The sequence below is a fragment of the Cnephaeus nilssonii genome, assembly GCF_951640355.1.
Source record: "Cnephaeus nilssonii genome assembly, chromosome: 10".
NCBI classification, from domain to species: Eukaryota; Metazoa; Chordata; class Mammalia; order Chiroptera; family Vespertilionidae; genus Cnephaeus; species Cnephaeus nilssonii.
In genome coordinates this window covers 76246831-76272787 of record NC_137081.1, presented here as the reverse complement: position 1 = coordinate 76272787, position 25957 = coordinate 76246831, and the positions used below count along the sequence as shown (strand labels likewise).

The 25957-nt window shown below is 38.9% G+C and overlaps 1 protein-coding gene across 2 annotated transcripts in view; it reads right to left on the bottom strand.

Moving 5' to 3' along the window:
- The window catches only part of ZRANB3 (zinc finger RANBP2-type containing 3), a 199526-nt gene that overhangs the window by 128854 nt on the left and 44715 nt on the right, over positions 1-25957 (bottom strand). For both annotated transcript variants that reach the window (XM_079781908.1, XM_079781909.1), the window contains one exon: positions 2400-2418. In XM_079781908.1, the coding sequence (XP_079638034.1) occupies positions 2400-2418 (19 nt within the window). The remainder of the gene's footprint in view (positions 1-2399; positions 2419-25957) is intronic.

The window sequence follows — 25957 nt, the reverse complement described above, 5'->3', positions numbered from 1 at the left end:
CTTCACAAACATTTGGTTAAATTGTAAAATGTTTGCACCTGGCTATAAAGCAAGTTGGGTTCCTGGGTTGAAGAAACTCCAAGGAGGCTAGTGGCTAGGGAGAGGAAGCTGAGGTTGCTACCTGAAATTATTAGCCGGTGCCCACAGCCACCGTTTCCAGGCTGGGCTGGGCTGTGGGCCGCATTTTGCGCCATAGGGTCTTGGCAGCGTTGGCTGCAATTTGGTGGGCTGTCGCTCCGGGGTGGTTGTAGGGAGCGGCTATAGGGTTAAGCCTTGGACTGACCTGTTGGCAAAGCCACAAACAAGTCCCAGCTTAGAGGGCACAGCCCTTATGACATTCCCTAGATCATTCCTGGGTAGCTAATGGGCTGTGGGAGGTGCAGCAAGTGCTGCCAAACAAGTGAAACTCACAAGAACATTGTAACTATGGTGACCACTACCTTGTTTACCTCTGGCTATAAAATAAAGGCTCAGCTTGCTGTCTGGATCTTTCTCTGTGGTCTTAGCCAGACACAGGTGATCCACCTAGACCCAGCTTATTCTCTTCGTCTGTCTTTTCTTCAATCCTTCACTGCCCTCCCTCAGGCTCTGAACCCTGGGCTGAGCTGGCCCTGCACAGGTGGTGGCAGGGCCTGTGTCACATATGGGGGAAGTCGAGTGTTGGTTTGTTGGCACCAGCTCCATGGTGCCATTTATTTATAGATGGCCAGTGTGTGTCATGGTAGCTCCTGCGTTGAGAGTCTGCCCCCTGGTGGTCAGTGCGCGTCATAGTACTGGTCAGACAGAGGGACACTAAGCCTTTTATATATAAAGACTAGAAGCCTGGTGCACGAAATTCGTGCATGGGGGGGTGTCCCTCATCCTAGCCTGCACCCTCTCCAATCTGGGACATCCCTCTCACAATCCAGGACTGCTGGCTCCCAACTGCTCACCTGCCTGCCTGCCTGATTGCCCCTAACTGCTTCTGCCTGTCAGCCTGATCACCCCCTAACCACTCCCCTGCCAGCCTGATCGATACCTAACTGCTCCCCTGCCAGCCTGATTGCCCCTAACTACCCTCCCCTCCTGCCCAGTAACCCCTAACTGCCCTCCTTTGCTAGCCTGGTTGCCCCCAACTGCCCTCCCCTGCAGTCCTGGTCACCCCCAACTGCCCTCCCCTGCCGGCATGGTTACCCCTAACAGCCCTCCCCTGCCGACCAGGTCGCCCCTAACTACTCTACCCTGGAGGCCTGGTCCCCCAAAACTGCCCTCCCCTGCTGGCCTAGTTCCCCCCAACTGCCCTCCCCTGCCAGCCTGGTCGCCCCTAACTACTCTCCCCTGTAGGACTGGTACCCCCCAATTGCCCTCCTCTGCTGGCCTGGTCCCCCCAATTATCCTCCTCTGCCCACCTGGTCACCCACAACTTCCCTCGTCTACTGCCCTGGTCACCTCTAACTGCCCTCCCCTGCTGGCCTGATCGCCCACAACTGCCCTCCCCTGCTGACCATATTATGATGGCCATCTTGTGTCCACATGGGGGCAGCCATCTTTGACCACATGGGGGTGGCCATGTTGTGTGTTGGATTGATGGTCAATTTGCATATTATTCTTTTATTAGATAGGATATTACTCTGAGAATGAAGGTAAAGAATATCATAGTGTATATAACAAGAATTTTCATTTCAATGAGACAACATGAGTATGAATATATACAAGTGCATGCCACTTAAATGTATCATATTGTTTAGTGATAATAAGTACTATTTTAAGATTAAGTTTTATACGAAACAATTAACCTTTAGAGCAAAATCTTCCAAGTTTAGCTTCTAAGCAAGCAGTATTATGGCAAGTAGAAAAGAGTTGTTTCATTTGGTACTGCATTTCAAAGCACATTCAAGTTTCTTTGGATAACCATTTGAATTTTGGATCACTAATATTAATAACATGTTCCAAGTGCACACCTTGCATACACTTGCACACACACATTTATTCTCATTCTTTTTTAAAAATCCTCACCCAAGGATATGCTTATTGATTTTACAGTGAAGGAGAAAAAGGGTGGTGGGGGGGAGAGAGAGAGAGAGAGAAACATCAATGTGAGAGAGAACACTGATGAGCTGTCTTCCGTACATGCCCCAACTGGGAATGGAAACTGCAACCTCGGTATGTGCCCAATCCCAGAATATAACCTGCAACCTTTAGGTATATGTATGAGGCTCCAACCAAGTTACACTGGCCAGGGATATTATTGTTATTCTCCTGGCTGCACCCCTCCCCACCTTCCTCTGTCTCCCCCTCTCCTTTTCTCCATCTATAGAAATATAGTCATATGGAGAAACAGAGAGTATATGGTAAATAGTAGACACTAAAAATTGGCTGTGAAATTTAATAAAAGACATAAAAGTCATGAAAACACTTACCTCATCAGCCACCATGCACCTGGAAAAAAAGAAAAATAAAACGAAATTAATTTCTTAATTATCAAAGTCAACCTTTTAAAAGTTCTGATTAAGTAGCTTGCCACAAAATAATTTATAGATGATAAAGTGCTATGCCGGAAACAGGTTTCTGTATGTGTGCATGAGAACAGGGGCCAGCGTTGACTTGATGAGATTATCCGGCTGCCAACGGCATATGGCTATGTGGGCGTGTCACAGCCTCAGCCGCGCTGTTTGCCACTGCCCACCATGGAAACAGCTATAGTGACCCTTCAGAAATGTGAGCAAAATGGCAAGTGACTGTACCAATGAGTTCCGTCATCCTTACCATCAAACCTTAAAATGGTCTTCCCTAGACATAAGAATACTGTATTAACCTTTTGCACTCGGATGTCGAGTGTGACTCGACACGGTTAGCATTAAAATAAAGGAATCAAGAAAAAAGCAAGCGAGTGCAAAGGGTTAAAGTACAAGAAAATAAAAGTCAACCATATCTCAGTAGACATATAATTATATATATTATACTAGTGGCCCGGTGCATGAAATTCATCCATATTAAAAGGGATTAGAGGAAATATTTTAATATTGTCATTTGCCCTTTCTCTATAATAGAAGTGTCAGAGATGAAAGAAAATTAGTTAAATGTATATGAAAATCTCCCTCCTGTCAGAGTCTGGGGTGTGCCGCGGGACCCAGAATCAAGTCCCCACCCACCCGTGCCTCAAAATCACACAAGACCCAGACCCGGCTGGTCCCACCCCTGTCAAGCCCTGCAGGGTGAGGGGGCGCAGCCTCAGGTCTCCTGGCCCGGCGCCAGGGTGGGGGGTCGTGGCCTCAGGCCCCTTAGCCCCAGAGTGAGGACACAAGGGCGTGATGACCACTTGCATATTAGATCTTTATTATATAGGATAGGAGTAAATTCTGTCCACTAAAAATTGAGGTTAGGGTCATAAACGGAGGCCCTGAGTAAAAGAAAAAGCAAAGAGTAAAAATCAAGAATAACAGGTATGGTCAGGATCACGAGGAGTCCCGTAGAGATAGTATGCACAGTATTGGATAAAACAACAACAATCTCTTAACTGAAGGGATTTCCAGGCAACCTAAAAAACACTGATATGTTATACAAGTTTGAAAAGAATAAAGTCCCTATTTCTATTAGTTTCTTCCTTTTCACCAATGGTCTTGACATTATATAATTTTATAAGGTTTATTTTAACATAAAACACAAATTAAGAATTTGATAATAAATATATTATCAAGGAATAAGTTACAGGTAAAATGGAATTTCATTCTTAAAAAGAAAAAACATGTCAGGTTACCTAATAAGTATTTTTATGAGAAAATAAGATAAAAATATTTTAACTGAAATTCAAAGCATATGCAAGAATATAAAGTTTATTACATTTTTTACACACAAGCCTAAAAAGTAGAAATGAAAAAAGCAATACTTTGAGAATCATGATTATTTCCAGGAAAATTCATGTGTTTGCCTACTTTTTCATTTTAAAATCCAACTCAAATTTGGTGAAGATGTCATTTTAAGTGTATATTATTTGTTGAGCATCTACTATGTACCCTGCACTGTTCTAAGTGCTAGAGATGTAGCAGTGAATTAAAGTTGTTCCCTCATAGAGGTTGCCTGGAAGAAGATAATACACAAGCATACGATTCCAGTGGTGATAAGTTCTATTAAAAAAATACTAAAACAAGGTAAGGCAGAATAAGGAATATAGGGGAAAATATATATCATAGAATGGTCAGGAAGAGTCTTTATGTTAGGCAAGTTGGACAGATTTGAGCAAGTCATAAATTTAATGAGAAAGGGAATTATGAGAAAATCTGGAGGAAGATTCTTCTCAACAAAGTGATCAGCAAAACCAAAGATCCTGAGATAGGATAGTTATAATATAGTTTAAAAGGATAAGGAAGCTAATGTGAGTGAAGTGCAGTGAGATGAAAACAGTACTACTACTACTACTACTAATAATGTTGGAAGGCAGCTAGGCTCCTGACCCTGAAGAACCTTATAAGCAATGGTATAGAATTTGGATTTTCTTTGAATCCTTTGGAAAGAAGAAACATATTACCTTTTTTAAAAAGACTGCTGTGGCTTATCTATATACTAGTAAATAAAAGCCAAGCGACCAGGAACAGTAGAATGATCAGAACAACCGGCATGATCAGTCGCTATGAGGCGTACTGCAGCAGCCAACTGGCCCGATGTGGGCCCCGAATGCCCCTCCCAACTGCCCGCACCCCCTCCCCCTGGCCAGCCCCACCCCCGATCAGGGGTGGTGCTGGTGGCCAACCTCCCGCATCCTCTCCCCACAACTGGCCCGGCCCCAATTGGCCCCCATCGGGGCGGGCCAGCCGGACCCCACCCATACACTATTCCTTTATCAACCTATGGGATTCCTGCTGTTAAGGATAGTTCAGCAACCAGACCTGATTTCCAATGTGCCATCATAGAAAAATAACTGCCCATGTGAGAGGCACCAACATTTGAAACAGCAAAATAAGAGTGAATTATCAGAATACCTATCTCGTGAACAAGAAGTGATAGAAAAGAAAAACATGGGCACAAAAACTGTTTGAGCACTTTTGGAAATTCTGATGCAACACACACACACACACACACACACACACACACACACACACACACATCCTAAAACTCGAAGCCATGATTATCAAACTAAAAGGAGTAGATGAATTTTTTTTAAAGGATGATCATTACTGACATCTAATAAGTAGATTGGAAGATGAAGCACAAGGATTATCTCTCAAAGCACAGGGCAGAAGGGATAGAGTAGGTTGGCATGAGATTTCATCACACTACTCAGAACAGCACACAACTTAAAACATGAATTGTTTACTTCTGGAATTTTCTATTTAATATTTTCGAACTGCAGTTGACTGTCAGTGACTAAAACTATGGAAAGCAGAGCCTCAGATAAAGGGTGTGGACTAATGTATTTACAAAAATAAATGACAGGCTGGGGTGGCCCATGGTGAGTAATCTGCAGACTCTTGTTTTAAGGGAGTCAGAATACTCTTTAAATGATGAGTTTTCATTTAGATTACAATCCCAAAAAAATAGGAATATTCTGGATTATCTGAATAACTACTTTAAAATTAGGTGTGTGTATATTTGGTACTCTCTTTTGCATTTAGGATTGTATGAGGCATATGTTCTCCCCTACAGACCCACACCAGATACTTCTTACTGTGAAATACCCAATGGATACAGATTTTTAAAAGTTATAAGAGAGAACTGTAGAAAGATCTTGAGGGAGCTAATTTTTTTAGCTCCAAACGTTAAACTTCATTATCAGTAACCATGATAGTCAATATGAAATAAAGAATTTTTTAACCATTGTTATAGACCTGTTACAGTTTAACTCACGGATGAATTGGTCTTTATGTGATAGAGGTGGCTATTGTGTTTCTAAATTGCTCCTCCTTAAAATTGGCCTTGGAATTTGCGCAGAGCCTGATGTTGCTTTCCCAAATCTTTTCTTCCCTTTTCCCTCAATAATACAACCCTGAGGACGGGATCTATTTTCCAAGCTCCATTTCAGTCAGGTGTGGATGTGACACAGTGTGTGGCCAATAAGACAGTAGAGGTCACTCGAACAGTAGAATGACCAGTAGGGTGGTGACTCTGAAAAAAACTTGTTAAAATAGAGTCAACTCAGTGGGCAAGTGCCCTTTTGTCCTCTTCCTCTCTTCCCGCATAAAACGATGATGCCAAACCTGGAACTGGAACAGCTATTTTTGACCTACCAGAAAGGAAAGGACACTAGGATTGCAGAGGTGTGGCTCGGACATCTTGGACTACCTAACTCCAAACTTCCTGTTGGGGGAACGAGGGCAGAATAGTCCTATCTATTTTAGCCATTACTATTTGATTTTTTATTCTGTGTAGCTGGACTCAATTCCTTATCATTAAAAGGTAAATACAGAATAAATGATAAATAGACACGAGGCTATTTCTTTTCACCATAAAACCCAACAGCATCAATTTAGTTTCCATAAAATAACATCATCCATCATATTAAATTAATATTGTTAAATTGAATTGTCTTCATTTTTTTGGTTTACTCTTAATTTTATAAATGTGTTTTCATCTAAAAAAATTTCCTAAAACCAATATGTATAAGGGAGTTGGACCTAGTTTGGGGTTTGTATTTAATATAAAACATTTTAAATAAACAATAGGGGTTAGAGGGAATTTCTTCCTTTGAAATGAGTGTCATGATTACTCGGGTATGAGGACCTGCTTGAAGGTGAGGAGGAGGCATTTTGAATCCAGGCAATAGTTTAATGTTCACCATGTCTTTCTCCCTGTAACCTTTATTACACATTTGGATAGAAGTGACTACTTTCCTCTTCTGCCTTATAGCATTTGCCCTGAAAGGACTTCTACCATAACATCAGTAACGTTTAGTATACTTACTTGTTTAAATGTTTGTCTCTTGCTCAGACTAAGGGTCTAGCACTATGCCTGGTGCTCAAAGTTATATTTTGTGATTGACTAAATAAACGTGTACCTGGCGGTTGTTGAAATTAAAAGACCAATTTTATATATGTACATACATGGCCTGATTCACCTCCACATCTCCACAAGATGGAGTAAGGTTTATAACAGGCTCTCAGTTTGTAATAAAACGATTTAACTTATTTCTCCACCTACCCATCAATATTTAAGTATCAGTGATGCACATGTCATTATTCAGAAAGCAAATTTAATACTGGTACTAATTTTTACTAATTATAAAATCACTTTAGATCAAGCAGACCTGACTTACTTTTTTTTTTTTTAATATATATTTTATTGGTTTTTTACAGAGAGGAAGGGAGAGGGATAGCAAGTTAGAAACATCGATCAGCTGCCTCCTGCACACTCCCTACTGGGGATGTGTCCGCAACCAAGGTACATGCTCTTGACCGGAATCGAACCTGGGACCCTTGAGTCCACAGGCCGACGCTTTATCCACTGAGCCAAACTGGTTAGGGTGACCTGACTTACTTCTTAGTTGCTTTTCACTATATTTTTGTAACTCCAAAATATTATAATGAATGTTACTGTCTAATTAAGCTCTAAAAATTCTCTACTAATTGCTGTAGGAATAACCAATGTTTTTTACCTACAGCTTTATAAACAAGAATAAATAATTGCATAAAAGCTAATGTGATATAATGGTCCAATGGGAATTATTATATATCCTGAAAATAATAATTCCCTCAAAACAGCTGAAATAGACTTTTTTTTTAAAAGCTATCTAGGAGGATGCAGAGGATACTTTCTATTTTTTTCTTTATTAGTAAAAGTTATAGGTAATTTTGTGCTACTGCGGTTGGTCAGACTAATGAAGCATAATATTTTCAAGATATAATCTAGCAATTAGAGACTAGTTTAATTTTTTGTAAAGCTCATGAACAGAAAAAGCAATTCTTTTAAAAACTTCATCTGGATTTTGGCATTCACAGGATTTGTTTGTAAAACCCGCATGTCTTACATACTTGGAAATTATCATAGACTTTTATGTCCTTCCTGTATGTGACTGTTGCCTCATAATGGGTAAAAGAACTAAAATAAAACACTGAATGTTATTGTAACTTGTTTTCCAAAGTCATAATATATGCAGCAAATGTGGGTTGCTTTACCAAAGTCTTTCTCCTCTTATTTCTCTATTACAGACTTTGGAATTTTCTAGGTATACCTTCCATGTGCTTCTGAACATTGCTGAGTAAGGATATGTTGTCCAGAACTATTTATGATGACAGAGTAGAAAGAGGACATGAGGAGGCTACTGAATGAGCCACCTTGGAACCATCCACTCCTGGATTCTTGTTACATAGAATGTGATACATTAATTCTCTTTAGTAATTAAGCCATTTTGAGTTGAATTTCTATTCCTGCACTGCATCCTAATGAAAATAGTGTTTATAAAATCAGTTTTTAATGTCAATCACATTTCCTTTTGTTTATAACTGCTAAATTTAAGCTACTATCCTCTGTAACTTCCCCACATCCATTGCCAGTATTTACTTACTGACAGTGAACATAGCTATTCGTATTTTATTGAACAGAATGTATCTTCAGCATCATAACAACAATAAAGTTTTTATGGTATATTTGCATTTATAATGTACTCTCTTACATTATTTGGTAACAGCTCAGCTTACTTGGCTTAGGTTAGTCAACTCATACTAGTAAATCAGATGAGACTAAGAAGCTGGATATAGACGTCTACGATATTTTAAATTATATGCTGGCAAATAAGAGCAGCACGTTAAGATTTTAGAGAAATGCAGCAGACTGAATTGATAAGCAACCAAAATAAACAGTGTTGTTTTGTAGATTTTATTTTAACATAATTTCTGACCCAAGGGTAAGAATCACATACTCAAATCAATTGTTTAATTAACCCCTTTAGAGATTTTTTTTTTTTTAAATCTAGTTCTTAATTAGCTTTAGTTTCAAATATCAACATGCAACGTATAGCATAATAACTTCAGGATATTCAGAAAAAACAATATCCAAAAAGAGGTTTTACATGTGGAGCTGGAGCATATGCTAAAAGCTTTAGGACTTGTATGTGAATGGTACTTAAAACTATGAGAATGGACAAGAGCTTTAGAAATTTAGGTGGAGCCCTGGCCGGTGTGTCTAAGTGACTATAGCTTCGACCTGCCTGTGCCCTGAAGGGTCTCAGGTTCAATTCCTGGTCAAGGGCATGTACCTAGGTTGCAGGTTCAATTCGGCCACATGCAGGAGGCAACCAATCGATATATCAATGTTTCTCTTTCTCTCTCTCCCTCTCTCTCCCTCCCTCCCTTCCACTCTCTCTTAAAAAAGAAAACAAATATATCCTTGGGTGAGGATTAACCACAACAAAAGTCTTAAAAAAGAAATTTAGGTGGAATATGAAGAGAAAATGACTGAAGACAATACTGAAAAGGATGGGCAGAGGAGTATGCATCAGGAAAAGAGGCAGAGATAGAGCAAGGAGGAGAACTGGAAGCCGCTGGGAGTCCAGGACGGCTTTTCCAGGAGGTGGCTGTTCTACCCGAGCCCTACGCAGAAGCCAAGCTAGAAAGAGCTGAAGCTGAAGGCTTCCTGTTTACATATACTTGTCATTTGTCAAAGCAATGAGAAACAAAGATTTTTTTCCCTAATTTTCAACCTCCATTTTTTCCTTTTATTTTTCATGTTATATGTTAGTATCATGTTACAATGCTATAAAGTGCCTTTTGGGGATTTTACACAAGATCACAAAAGGTATAAATCTTATGTTATTATTTGTAACATATATAGTAGTAACTTGTACTTACAGAGAATATTTCTGGAAGGCTACACACAAGGAATTGGTAATTTTATTGCCTCCAGAACAGCCAATGTCTGGGACACACTTGAGGAATAGAGATTGGAGACTTCCCACTTTTGTACCTTCTAAATCATATACATCTGAATGTATCCCCAATTGCAAAAACAAATAATATTAAACCTAAATAAAGGCCATTTTATCATGTTGACTTTTTACAATTACAGGGGAAATACTTTAAGAGGTTTTGTCAGGAAAATATATTATAACTTAGTCCTCTGAAACCATGGTGATTGTGGCTTCATCTGTAGGGGAGAGTGGGTGGAGTTTATTAAAGTAACATTAAGTTAGCATAGCATACTAATGAGTGGTGTGGTATATAATATGATATGGTAAGTCATGAACCATTTAATATGTCAAATGGTTGATTAGTGCTAATGGTCAGATTACATATAAATATCCAAAAGGTATTATTCCTGCGGTACTTAACCCTCCTCGGAGGCTGAAACATGCATGTAATAGGTTAAGCAAACCCTGTTTTCAGGTACAAAATCCTAAATCCTGTGCTTATGATTCAAAACACAAATAGAGTGTTCGTATTATACATGTCACCTCATTAAATTATCAGTGTAATAAAAATATTCTCTTGGAGAGTTTTGCTGTTTTCTTTTTACAAGACATTATTTATTCAAAAGAGATATGGGTGTTAATTATAGAAAAGTTGGTCTAGTTAATATAAAGAAATTGAAAAGCTTCAGGTTAAATACAAATTGTTTAGTTCTGAGAATCTTGGATTTAAAATTTAGCTGGTGTGTAAAATGGTTCTCAGAAATGTATACTGCTATTCAGTTTTCTCTTTTCTATCTGTATGACAATTTGGGTTAAAAATAGCAAACACTGAGCATGTGCATCCAAAGATATGGCTATGTACACACTGGAGTATGTATGTCTCGATATTCTAATGGATGATTAATGTAAGGTGCCTCAAGGTTTTGGAAATAATTCAGAGAAATGAAAAGCTGCTTTTTGATGTCTGCAGCCATACTGGATAAATTATGATTCAAGCAATTAATGAATTTGGAACAAATAACATTTCTTTTTGTAATAATGGAAAATTGAACTGGTTGTCCAAGCCAGGTGAATTGCATAGCTGTTGACACACCAAACCAGGTTTGGCAAATAAAATGGATGTTCTGTAATGAATGAAGTTTTCTTTTTAGCTGTAGGTTAAAGTCTCTATAATGTAGACTATATTTGCCATTTCTCAGTAGGAGAAAAAGACTTTTTATTCTCATGGATAACTGTGATTATGGGCAGTCCTTCATCTACAAAGTAAACTTTAGTTTCATTCAAATGTGGTGTAAAATTTCTATGAAGTGAGAAACTGTATTAGTCATATTTTCCCTTACTATATTATAGAAGCACATTAAGGTCTCCATTAGTCATCTTTCTTATTTTTCTTTCTCATTGTTGACTCATGCCCACTATTCAGATTTCCAACATGTTCTACAGCTACTGCCCTATTTTAATCTCTTTTTTTTCTTTGCTCCAAATTCCTGATTACTCTATATCTGTTGCTAAATTTTAAAAAATGATAACAACCAACACAACAATAGACATCTGGTGTGAATGAATCAAAATTATACCTATTTCTTTTGTCAAATTCTTGTGTGCTGCAGAATTTCAGTAATTAGTGTAGGTGTGCCATGAAATAAAAACAGGTTAAAAATCACTGGCCTATAGGAAGAATTCAACAAGGGATCCCCCGAGACAAGTGACACCAAGCCATTCACTGCAAGTTACAATAAGATATTTTGAGAAAGACCAAATTCACATAACTTTGTGAATTGTTATAATTATGACAGTATATTATTATAATTATTCTATTTATTATTTGTTATTAATCTTTTACTGTGCTTAATTTATAAATTTAATATTACCATAGATATGTATGTATAGGAAAAAACATAGTATATATAGGATTTGGTACTACCCATTGTTTCAAGCATCCACTTGAACATATTTCCCATAGATAAGGGGGGAAACTACTGTAATGTTTTATTGGAACACAGTCCTGCTCATTCATTTGTATATTGTTTAATGGCTGTTTTTGTGCAACAAGAACAGCGGTGTAGTGACAGAGATGGTATAGCATGCAAAGTCTAAAATATTTACCATCTGGAAAAAGTTTGCCAACCTCTGTGTTGGAATATATCCAAGAACCACAGTTAAATGACAATGAGGTATCACCTCACACCTGTCAGAATTGCTACCATCAACAAATCAACAAATGACAAGTGCTGGCTAGAATGTGGAGAAAATGGAACCCTCACACTGCTGGTAGAAATGCAGAATGGTGCAGCTACTATGGAAAACAGTATGGAATTGCCTCAAAAAATTAAAAATGGAACTGCCATTTGACCCAATGATCCAACTTCTAGGAATATATCCTAAGAAACCTGAAACACCAATCAGAAAGAATATATGCACCCCTATGTTCATAGTAGCTCAATTTACAATAGCTAAGATCTGGAAACAGCTCAAGTGCCCATCAGTAGATAAGTGGATTAAAAAGCAGTAGTACATTTACACCATGGAATACTATGCAGCTGTAAAAAAGAGGGATATCTTACCTATTGAGACAGCATGGATGGAACAGGAGAGCATTATGCTAAGCGAAATAAGCCAGTCAGAGAAAGATAAATATCACATGATCTCACTCATTTGTGGAATATAATGAACAACATAAACTGATGAACAAAAACAAATCCAGAGACAGAGAAGCATCGATCAGACTGGCAAACCGCAGAGGAAAGGTAGGGGAGGATGGGGGTATGGGGGAGAGATCAACCAAAGGACTTGTATGCATGCATATAAGCCTAACCAGTGGACACAGACACCAGGGGAATGAGGGCATGAGTGGGGGCAGGGGAGGGCAATGGGGGGATAAGGACACATATGTAATACCTTAATCAATAAAGAAAAAAAAATCAGAAGCTTAAAATAAAAAATAAATAGGCTATGTTCCCTGCCCCACGTGTATTCCTGTACAATGGGTGCCTGCTCTCAAGAGTGTTACTAAAAGTCTCTCATTTTTGCCATGTTTCTGTTTCCTAGTCTGTCATTTAAAATTCAGACAGGTGAGCCATTTCTCACACAACCAACCAAATATTTTAAAATTCCCCAACTAAAGGGAACAAGTTTCTATATTGAATTAGGCCAACCAGTACCTAGCACAAAGTAAGAAAATAACACAATAGATGTCTAAAACTGGAAAAAAATAAAGTTGTGTCATAAACACATTATTTAGATATATGGTGTGAAAAGTTAGAGTTGAAAGTGATATCTCTGAGGAATTAGAAATTGTAGAGAAGAAGGTTGGGGGATACCAGGAGATGGCTATGGCTATTTTTTATAGTAGCCTTAATAGCCACTGACTCTAAACTATATAATAACTAGAGGCTCGGTGCATGAAAATTTGTGCACTCAGGGGATCCCTCAGCCCGGCCTGTGCCCTCTCACAGTCCGGCACCCCTCGGGGGATGTCCACCTGCCGGCTTAGGCCCGCTCCCTGGGGTATCGGGCCTAAGCTGGCAGTCAGACATCCCTCTGGCAGCCCGGGAGCCCTTGGGGGATGTCCGACTGTGGCTTAGGCCCACTCCCCAAGCCGCAGTCGGCCATCCTTAGTGCTGCAGAGGAGGTGAAAGAGGCTCCCACCACCACCACTGTGCTCGTAGCCATTAGCCTGGCTGTGGCTGAGCGGAGCTGCCCCTGTGGGAGGGAACTGATCACCAGGGGGCAGCTCCTGCATTGAGCGTCTGCCCCCTGGTGGTCAGTGCATGTCATAGTGACCGATCATTCCACCATTAGGGTCAATTTGCATATTACTCTTTTATTATATAGGATATTTTGATAAAATAAAAAGTAAAATTAAAAATAGCCAAAACCGGTTTGGCTCAGTGGATAGAGCGTCGGCCTGCGGACTGAAGGGTCCCGGGTTCGATTCCAGTCAAGGGCACGTACCTTGGTTGCAGGCACATCCCCAGTAGGAGGTGTGTAGGAGGCAGCTGATCGATGTTTCTCTCTCATCGATGTTTCTAACTCTCTATCCCTCTCCCTTCCTCTCTGTAAAAAAATCAATAAAATATATTATAAAAATAAATAAATAAATAAAATAAAAATAAAAGACTTTTCCAATAGTTCAAATCAAACCAGTTACAATGCAATTGTCCAGAAGTATTCATTTTTTGATTAAGAGAACATTGGTTTTTGAAAGACTTGAATCTCACAGGAAATATGTTCTTGCTCTGTTGAATTCAAGTAACCTGCTTTAAGGACATTAATGAACAATTATTTTAGAGAGTTCAATTCAGTTCAACAACTGAATTGAACTCTCTGAAATAGAGAGTTCAATTTACTGAGCTCCTAATATGTGATAAGCTCTGAAGATAAAAAGACAAAAAAAATCTTAAGACGAAAAGGTGTAAAGCATTAGTCCAAATAAAAATGTGTAAACATTTACTCAAATAGATGTAGGACTGTCATATAAAATATGAGGTAATCTTATTCTAAAGGGCATACATATGACCAATGGAAAGAAGTGATAAATAGGAAAATCCTAGCTCAATACTTGTTTTCCCATAATAAGAATTAAACCAAATTTTAAGATTTACTATAGAGCTACAATAATCAAATCAATGTGGCATTTACATAAGGATAAACATATGGATCAATAGAACAGAACAGAGTTAAGAAATAAACCCACATATGCAAAGTCAATTGATTTTAGACAAAGCCGGCAAGGTAATTAGATACAAAAACAAAACAAAACAAAACTCTTCACCATAAACAAATATTAATTCAAATGGATTATAGAACCCCCGAGTGACATTACAGAAATGTCAGTGAGGTTCAAATTACTGAGATCATGTATAAAGTTAATAAAAGTCAACATATTCTATGTACTGTATGTAATAAATAAATCCAATAAATCTGTGCATTAAAAAATAGGGAAAAACATTAGTGCCTTGGATTAAGCTTTTTCTTAGATAAGACACCAAAAGCACAAACTACTGGGGGGGAAAAAGATAAATTGGATTTCATCAAAATGAACATCTGTTCTTCAAAAGATACTCCTAAGACAAGGCACATGCTAGGAGACTATGTAAAAGATGAGAAAAGGACTTGTATCTAGAATATATAAATAACTCTTATATTTGAACTACAGGCCCAGTGCACGAAACTCATGCATGGGGTAGGGGTGTCTCTCAGCTTGGCCTGCACCCTCTCCAATCTCAGACCCCTCAGGATTAGGCCTAAACCGGCAGTCAGACATCCCTCTCACAATTTGGGACTGCAGGCTCCTAACCACTCGCCTGCCTGCCAGCCTGATCGCCCACTAACCGCTCCCCTCCTGGCCTGATTGACGCCTAACTGCTCCCCTGCTGGCCTGATCGCCCCCAACTGCCCTCCCCTGCCGGCCAGATCGCCCCCAACTGCTCTCCCTTGCCGGCCTGATCGCCCCCAACTGCCCTTCCCTGCCAGCCCAATCGCCCCCAACTGCCCTCCCCTGCCAGCCCGATTGCCTACAACTGCCCTTCCCTGCCGGCCCAATCGCCCACAACTGCCCTCCCTTGCCGGCCCGATTGCCCACAACTGCCCTCCCCTGCAGGCCTGGTCTCCCCCCAACTGCCCTCCCCTGTAGGCCTGGTCACCCCCAACTGCCTTCCCCTGAAGGCCTGGCCCCCCCAACTGCCCTCCCCTACAAGCTTGGTTGCCCCCAACTGCTCTCCCCTGCTGGCCTCATCGCCCCAAACTGCCCTCCCCTGCCGGCCCGATCGTCCACAACTGCCCTCCCCTGCTGGCCTGTTTGCCCCCAACTGCCCTCCCCTGCTGGCCTGATCGCCTACAACTGCCCTCCCCTACCGACCATCTTGTGGTGGCCATCGTGTGGCGGCCATCTTGTGATGACGTGAGGGCGTCACGCAAGGGTGCGAGGGCCACCTTTTATTAGTATAGATAAGAAGAAGATAATCTAATTTTTAAATGAGCAAAAGATTTGAGTAGATACCTCAATAAAAATGTAGAGATGGCCAGTAAGCACCAAAAAGTGTTCAGCATCATTAGTCATCTGAGAACTGCATGCTTTGCACACCTACTAGGATGCCTAAAATTAAAAATGATTTATAATCCCAAGTATCAGAGTGACTGTAACCCTCATATATTTGCTGGTGGGAATGAAAAATATATACCCATTTTAAAAAACAGCACAGTAGTCTCGTATACAGTTAAACATACATTTACCATATGTTCCAGCAATCCCACTCTTAAGTATTTACCCGATAAATAAAAACATGTCCACACAAAGACCTGCATGTGAATGTTTATAGTAATCTAATTCATAATCATGAAAAACTGTAAATAATCAAAATGTCCCTCACCAAGTGAATGGCTAGACAAATTTTGACACATCTACCCAATGGAATATTACTCATCAATAAATAGGGATGATATATTCAACAAATGGATCAATCTTAAAAGTATTATGTTAGAGAAAGAAGCCAGACACAAAATGCTACATTCTGTATGATTCCATTTATATGGGAGTCTAGAAAAAACAAAGCTATCGGGGGAGAAATCAGATCAGTGTTGCCAAGAGTCAGAAGTTAAGGGAGGGACTGATTACAAAGGGGCACAAAGGAATTCCCAGATCTTGCTTTTGATGGTGGTTACACAATTGTGTTAATTTGTCCAAACACATCAAACTGTACACTTTCAAAGGGTGAATTTTACTATATGTAAATTATAAATCAGTAAACCTGTCTTTAAAAAGTGTTTTAATAAATAACCATTATTGTACTAGCAATAAAAATGTCAGTGAGGTTCAAATTATTGAGATCATGTATAAAGCTAATAAAAGCCAACATGTTCTATGTACTCAAGTAATTTTTAAGATAAGGTAGTCTTCTTGACTTAAGATTTTAAAAGTAACAGGAGGATGTTAGAATGAATAATTATGAAGCAATCAAAATGAACTAACAAGCAAAATAGAGACAGACTCAGAGAACACTCTGACAGCTGTGTGTGTTGCGGAGGGGGGTGGCGCGTTTAGGGGACTGGGTGGATGGGGATAGAGGGATTGAGCAAAAAATAAAAAAGACTCATGGACACGGACAATAGTGTGGTGACTGTTGGGAGGAGGAGGGAGATGGAGGGGGGAATAGGGCAGATAAATGGTGATGAACAGAGACTTGACTTGGGGTGGTGAAAACATAAAACAGTGGAACTGTGGAACTGTGCACCTGAAACCTGTATAATTTTGTTAACCAATGTCACCTCAATAAATTCAATAAAAAGAAAGAAAAAAGAAGTAATCAGGAAGTAAAGGATACAAAAATAACACCTTTGAGCATCTTTTAAAAAATATATCTTTTTATTGATTTTAGAGAGGAAGAGAGACAGAGAGACAGAAACATCAATGATGAGAGAGAATCATGGATCAGCTGCCTCCTGCATGCCTCCCTCTGGGGATCAAGTCCGCAACCCAGGCAAGTGCCCTGACCTGGAATCGAACCATGACCTCCTGGTTCATAGGTGGACGCTCAACCACTGAACCAAACTGGCCAGGTACCTTTGAGTATCTCCTGATTAGACAATTAGAATTTTTTTTTTTTAGCTATTTAAATTTTTCAAATAGACCATAATTAAAAAAAATTAGAATTTAAGTATTTCTAGAGAAAATTTTAAAATAAACATTCATTCAAATAAATAAAACATGTATATAAAAATAGGGATTTTTTTGTGCTGTCAACAAGTTGTAAAAATAATACTTTTCTTTCTAAAATTTTAAGTCAAAATTAGCAATCAACATAAAGACAAAATCTACAAATGAGAGTAAAAGGAGACTATAAGAATGATTTTCTGTCAATACTAAGCATGGCTCTAAAGTTTGGGAAGCTTTGCAGTTTTAAGAGATAAAGGTAGCTGACAAGCTGAACTGATAACATGTATGGATGCCTGGTATTTCACAGGTGGGCACTGAGGTAAATCTTAGCCTTTAAGCCAACTATTCTTCTATCTCTTTCCCTCCTCCAGGTTCCAGTTAACACAAAGAGGAACATGTGAAAAACAGGAAAGTCATATGAGAAACGCCTTACCCAAGGCCAGAAAGGAACAAATGAAAAAGTACCAAGTCAGGCCAAGCTGGACTAAAGTGCTTACTTCTTCCCTGCTCCAAGGAGGAATCCTTGGATGAAACAGTGGACTTTGCATATTTTACTGTTGGGGAAACCATATCAAGTGCCAAGGTTGGGGGTCTAACCCATGTAACCTGACTGAAATTCTGGCAGGTCTAGGTAAACTGAGGCAGATCACAGGATATTCTTTGTGGATAAGGAAGAAATGAATCCCCTGCAATAGATTTTTGATATAAATCAGTTACATGAGCAGGTGATCAAAGATGGGGCACACAGACTTTCTCCTTTCAGGGAGCATTATGTGGTGGAAATTTAAAATTCTCAGGCTCAAACTAAAAATACTAGATTTGCCCTGGCCTGGTAATGCAGTTGGTTAGAGCATTTTCCTGATACCCCAAGGTAGTGGGTTCCATCCCCAGTTAGAGCACATACAAGAATCAACCAATGAATGCATAAATAAGTGGAACAAGTTGATCTCTCTCTCTCTCTCTCTCTCTCTCTCTCTCTCTCTCTCTCTCTCACCAATCAATAAAATTAAAAACAACAACAACAAAACTCCACTAGGTGAATTTGGCAAGCAAAGCCAATTTTGGGTGGAAAGCTGATTGAGGGCAACCTCAGTCAGGATTGGCCATGAGGAAACATGTGTTAATGTCTAAACATTGACAAGGGAATGGAAATCCCATGTCTGTTTATTAATCTGTGGAGATACTCTGGCAAGGGGAACAATAGTTGCCCCCAAAATAAAATAGGTTATGAGTAAAGAGAAGATCGAAGGGTGCAAAGGCTGAAGAGGTAAATTAGAATAGAACTAGGATTAGAGAGCGAAGCCAGAATTGGATGGCATGTCCTGAAATATGGCTTGCAGGCAAGTGGAGGGGTAGTTAAGGAGCTACCTACAGGAACACAGTCCACCTACTAAAATGGTGCTGTAGCACACCTCAAACACAGGGCTAGCAGTGAAGATTTCAAAGAATGGAGTTTGTCTTACAGTTTGGATGTCAGAACCAAGGCCTGTTATTCTTTATCCTTTGATTATTATCCCCCAGGGTTCTGGGAAACCCAAGGAGACATAGGTTAACTTTTATATACCCAGAGCTTTACTATCACTAATTCTGTTTTACCATTTAATATCAAGTGTACCACACAGACGCAGTTATGTATTGTAGAATACAAATTAGTTCAAACCTCAATACTCAGAAAGAAGCCAATGATACAGGAAAATGCTACAAATCATTCTTAAAACCACACACAAGACTTTTATAAATGAAAAAGCTAATTTTATATTTATTTTTATAATCATTTAATATCTGATTGCAATTTCCTTGACAATAGCTCCTAAACTCATTTTAGGCAATTCTACTAACAGAAAAGCTATGCACAAAAATGTTAATAGCAGTACTCTTCATAATAGATTAAAACTGGAAACAACATAAATGTCTATCCATAGTAGAATGGAACATCCTTAAAACAGAATTCTACACAGCAATGAGAATGAGCAAACTACAACTATGCATTATGAGAGAATAAATTTCACAAACATGTTCAGTAAAGGAAGGCAAAGAATAATAAGTGAGTAATATATGATTCCACTTATATAACGTTCAGAAACAAAAGTATCCAAAGGTTTTCAAAGTCATAACTGTGGTTGGAGGAGGAGGACAGTGACTGGAGGCAGCACACCCTGGACTTTTGAGTTTGGACAATATGTAATTCTTGGCCTGGATGCTGGTTATACTAGAGTGTTCTCTTGGTGAAAAATTCACAGCACTGCTCACTTACAATGAGGGCACGTTCTGTACATGTGATATACTTTAGTAGATAATCTACTTTGAAAATTCGATAAGAAACTTCCTAAAGAGATCTTTTGAGTTTAGAATTATTTTTTAATACAAAACAAAATCCTAATTTATTGATTTTATAAAGTTTGGTTTTCATTAAGAATTTTTTATTATTTCAAAATATAAGGGAATGATACTTTTCTATCCATTAATTTTTAATCAATGTAGTTCATGGACATAGTTTTTATTTTTAAAAAGCAGTACAGAACAGCATACAATGAAGAGTAGTCCCCACTTTCATCCGTTCTCACCCCTAGTCCAAATACTACTCCTGAAAGGCAACCTTGATAACCTTAAGTAACAGAAAATCATAAATTCATATTCTTTAATTCTACCCTGACTACATAGTATCTCTGAGGTCTGAGCATGAGGCTCCAGTTAACAGTTGTTAATGAGGAATTTTTAAAAACAGAATACTAATTTTGAAAGTATTCCAGGGGATCCCAATGCATATCCAAGGATGATAAAGGGTAAAGCAATTGGAGAAGGAAAAGGTTGGAATACATTTACATTCCTGTTACTATAAAATTTTCAATAAAACCATAATTATCTTGTACCTTGCATTCAAAAAGTTCAGGTTCTGCCTAAGTAATTTGCTAAGAAAGACAAATGACTTTATTTAAATACTGAAAATTTTATTTTGATATTTCTAAGGACTATAACACTTAACTTTGTGCTTAAAATAATTGCAAGAGGGCTCTAGCCGTTTGCTCAATGGTTAGAGCACCAGCCCATGGATATTTGCAAGCGGAAACTATATTTATTGAAGTGTCTTTTATAGAAAACTGTCTATTCACTAAGAAATGTAAAGTATGTTTGCCATAGGAAATTGATTTTAACATCCAGATAATTTATTCATAATAAATTCATTGATCTAGCTCTAATGAACTCAATCTATATAAAAAGTCAATACAAATTCTCACAAACTTCAGAACACGACTAAAGAGTATTTCCTCTTTGAAATTAAAATAAAATGACTAACAGACAAACTTTGAAACAAAATGTAGGATTTGATTTGTCACATCGTATTACTAAAATAGATTTGGCTTCCCACTAAGGAAAATTTGACTCACAACTAGCACCCTCCTACCTCTTTTTACCAATGAGATAGTTATAAGAATGATTATACTACTCATCACTTTTGAAACTTTACAGAATATATTTCAGCTTTGAGCTTTAGTTTCATAAACTTTAGACCACTGGTCCCCAAATTTGACTACACGCTGAAATCAACCGGCAAACCTAAAACAATGAATAGACAAACTGACACCTACATCACACTGTCAAGGATCTTCATTTAACTGGGATGATGCAGTTTGGGATTCAAGATTTTGAAAGCTTCCAAAGTGATTTTAATATGCAAGAAAGTTTGAGAATGGCTATATTGCATGAAGTTTTTAGTAGTAGCAGTCATGCCTGTCCTTCCCAACTTATATCACGTTTATTTTTAAAATATTTTTTAAGGATAAGATATAGGTTATATTCTATAATCATAATTAAGACTTTCATACTTTGGATAGAAAGCTAATTCTTTTTTTAAATTTAAAATCAACACAGAGCATGTACAGTATTAACCCTTTGCACTCGCTTGCTTTTTTCTCGATTCCTTTATTCTAATGCTAACCATGTCGAGTCACACTCGACATCCGAGTGCAAAAGGTTAATGTTTATATGAATATTGTTCCCGGCAGGACCAAGAAGTGCACTCAGGTTATATTCCCTTCTCTATGCTACTTCAATGTCAGAAATACTTATACTCTATTTCTCAAAACCATATTACTTTGGATCTACCTAATATCTGGACGTTAACATTCCTACCTAGTTATTTTGTTTTTCCTCAAGTTTATTGAAATAAGAAAGCATGTCTATTTAACTAGTCCCAATATTATCCTGCCTGTTATTTACTCTAATTTATCCATTTTTATTCCAGTCTTCCTAGACACAACTGAATTCCTACCTTCATATGATCTGATTGTTTCTCTTGCCTGATACACAAATGCCATCTGGAGCTTGTACTCATTGAACTTTTGGATCAGTTTTGGTGGTTGTTGAATCCTCTCTTGGTTTTCTTTTTATTATTCTGCTTGTTCATTTATTTTGTTTTTTTAAAATTCAATTGTTAATAGATATGTGTTTATTGCATTTTATTGTTCATATTTTTTATCTTTTTTTTCCTTTTCTCCTTCTTCTTCTTAAAGAAAATCCATTAAAATTTCATGTAATATTGGTTTGTTGGTGATGAACTCCTTTAGCTTTTTCTTGTCTAGGAAACTGTATGTCCTTTTATTCTAAATGTTGGCTTTGTTGGGTAGAGTAATTTTGGTTGTAGGTCCTTGCTTTTCATCACTGAATATTTCTTGCCACTCCTGGCCTGAAAAGTTTCCTTTGAGAAATCACCTGACAGTCTTATGAGTGCTCCCTTGTAGATAACTGCTTTTCTTTTTCTTTCAAGATTTTCTCTTTGTCTTTAACCGTTTGCATTTTAATTATGATGTGTCTTGGTGTGGGCTGCTTTGGGTTCATCTCGTTTGGAACTCTCTGTGCTTCCTGGACTTGTATGTCTATTTCCTTCACCAGGTTAGGGAACCTTCCCATCATTATTTTTTTAAATAGATTTTCAATTTTTTGCTCTCTTTCTGCTTTTCTGGCACCCCCATGATGCAAATGTTGATACAGCTAAAGTTGTCCCAGAAGTTCCTTACACTCTCCTCATTTTTTTTTATTCTTTTTGCTCTTCTGATTGGGTGACTTTTTGCTTCCTTATATTCCAAATCGCGGTTTTGATTCTCAGCTCCATCTACTTTATTGTTGATTCCTTATACTTCTTCATTTCAGTTAGTGTATCCTTCATTTCTGACTGGCTCTTTTTTATGGTTTCCATATAATTTTTCACGCTGTTGAAGTTCTAAGTTCATCTACTCTTGCCCTAAGTTCATTGAGCATCCTATTAACAAGTTTTGAATTCTGCATCTAGTAGATTGCTTATCTTCACTTTGTTGAGTTCTTTTTCAGTTCTATTCTGTTCTTTCATTTAAGACTTTTCTTTGTCTCCTCATTTTGGCCCCCTCCCTGGATTTGTTTTTATGTATTAGGTAGACCTGCTACATCTCCTGAGCTTGGTAGAGTGAGCTAATGTAGTACATGTCCTACAGGGTCCAGTGGCACAGCCTCTTGATTCACCGGAGCTAGGCCCTCCAGGTGCACCCCTTGTATGAACTGTGTACACTCTCCTGTTGTAGTTGAGCCTTGGTTGCTGTTGGCACAGAGGTATTTACCCCCAGCTGATCAGCTACAACTGACTGAATCATGGTGGACGATCACTTGTGCAGGGGGCCCACCCCACAGAGCAGGACTTACTTTAGCAGGGTTCTGGTGCCTACTGAGTCTGCTTGTAGAGGTGGTTGGGTGGTGCTTCGAAATGTGTATAGCTGTCCACTGGGTGCACTGGCTCTGGAGGCTCCTAGGCTCAGGGTCAGTCACCACCTGTGTTCTGCATGGTGCCACCTGTCATGAACTACAAAGCAATCTGCAGTTGGCTACTATTTGTACCAAGCTTGGAGGTTCCCAGGAGAGGCCAAGCTGTGAACCACGGCGGGCTGCCACTAGTGCCGGGCCTGGAGCCACTTAGCTAGAGGTACAGAGCATGCTGAGGCCAGTTGCTGCTTGTTTGGGAGATTTAAGAAAATCTGAAGCATAAGCCAAGACAGGCCATTCAGATGGAAAAGCCACTGGAATCAGCTTGGGGTTGGCCCAAAAGTTGGTGGGGCGAGGTCTTAGGTGCAGGGTAAACAGTGATAGCCAGGTTGATGGAGACTCTGATATGGTGCCTGCTTACTGCCTCTGTTGGGGAAGGACTTACAAAAGGAACAATGGTCTCTGCCAGCACTTCTGTCTGGGAGAAAGCTGCCTCTCCAGCTCTCACCCTGACGCCAGATACTTCAGTTCTTCCTTGTATGTCCCTGTTGCCTTTTGAGCTGCTGCCCCAACACTGGCGCTCAGGAGTGAGTCTGAATAAGTCTGTGCTTGGGTCCTTTAAGAGAAACTGCCTGGGACTCCAGCAGTCCTCTGTCTTACTCAGGTTTCTCTTCCCAGCACTGGAACCTCTGGGTGGGGGGCCTGGTGTATGTTTGGGGACACTTGCTCCTCAGGGGAAACCTCCACAGCCAAGATATCCCTCCTGACTTTTATTTACCACACGAGGGTGTGGAACCACACTGTTCCATGTGTCTACCCTTCTTAGCAGTCTCGATGTGGCTTGTTCTTCATATCCTTAGTTGTAGGACTTTGGTTTAGCTAGATTTCAGGTGGTTCTGAATGATGGTTGTTCTGTAGTTTAATTGTATTTCTGATGTGTTTGTGGGAGAATACGAGTACCACATTTACCTATGCCACCATCTTAACTGCTCCTCTGTTTAGTTTTCCTCCTTTAAAAAAAAACACACTTTTTTATTTTTATTTTAGAGAGAGAAACATTGATGAGAGAGAGAAACATTGATCGGTTGCCCCCCACATACACCTTGACTGGGATCAAACCAGAAACCTTTTGGTGCACAGGATGCTCAACCAACTGAGCCACACTGGCCAGTGCCATCCTAGGTTTGACAAACAAAGTCCTCAACTATCTCTGTGATAAATGTCATTTATCTCTTCATTTATCTTCACATACTTTCATGTATGAAAATGACTTTATTTTTACGTCACATTTTCTAGTTTGCTTGGGTATTGAATTCTAATTTATAATTCATGTTTCTTCAAAACTGTGATGAAATTGTCCCACTATCCATGCTCCACTGCCTTATAGAAACCATATTTGCTAATTTGTAGACTTTTGTTTCTTTTCTTTAGAAGTTTTTTAGGATCTTCTTTGTAATCTTGATATTTTGAAATTTCACGAGAATATGTTTCCTTCATTCTATGTAGCATTCAGGAAGAACTTTAAATTTAGAAATTCATGTCTTTCTTCACCTTTCACTATAAATATACCAAATTTATTGCAAGCTTAAGTGCTAAGAACTGTTTTTAGGTTCTAGGATGGTAGTAAAGTACAAAAATAACAAAAAATCCGCACTCATGGGGCTAACATTTTAGTGAGAAAAATAAAGAATGAACAAAATAAGAAAAAATAATATATTAGATAGTGATTAGTACTAAGGTTAAAAATTGAAGCAATAAAGTGGAATATAAAATAATGGGTAGGAAGTCATGAAAATTTGGATTGAGTGGCCAAGAAAGACATCACACAGAAATGAATTTTGGATAAAGATCTGAAGCAACTAAAACAGCTAAGGTATGAGGATAAGTATTGGGGGGTGGGGGGGGGAGGGGTGGAAGGAGGCCATTCCAGGCAAAGTAAAAAAATAAGTACAAAGGTTCTGAGGTCTGAAGGACCAAAGAGAACTGAATGAGGGAGAGTAGATGGTTATGAGGTTAGACAGGTAATGGGAGCAAGATTCTATGGGATCGCGTAACTCTTGGGACTCTAGCTTTTACTCTGAATATGATAAGATACCATCCATTAGGAGAACCTGAGCAGAGGGATGACAAGATCCCATTAATGTTAAACAGGATATTATGACAGTTCTACTGAGAACACATATAGAAGGAAAGCACAGTTAGAATAAAATAGTTAGAAGCCTACTTAATAATATCAGGTAGAGATGATGGTGGCTTGAAAGTAGTGGCAGCAGTAAGGATGGTATGAAGAGGATCAAATTTTATGTATATTTTGGAAGTAAAATTAACAAGATATTCTGATGTAGTGGACCTACAGCTGGAAAGAAAGGAGTCAAGGAACAACCCAAAGTTACTGGCCTGAAGAAATAAAAGAATGAAGAAATCAATAGCTGAGATGAGGTAGACTGAGAGAGAAGCCAGTTTCTGACAGCACATATCAGGAGTTTGGGTTCAGCCTTATTGAGTTTGAGATGTCTATTAAACTTCTAAGTGGGATGTCAAATAGGCAGGTAGATGCACAAATATGAAGAACAGGGAAGAAGTCTGGCCTGGAGTTACGTTTTAGGAGCCATCAGCATATAGATAACATTTCTAATGCATATTTTTTTATTGTTGATAGTATTACAGATGTCTCCCATGTTGAGACTTGATGAAATCTCCTAGGGAAGACATAGAAAGAAAAGAGGGAAGGCCCAAGGACTGTGCTCTAGGATACTCTATCA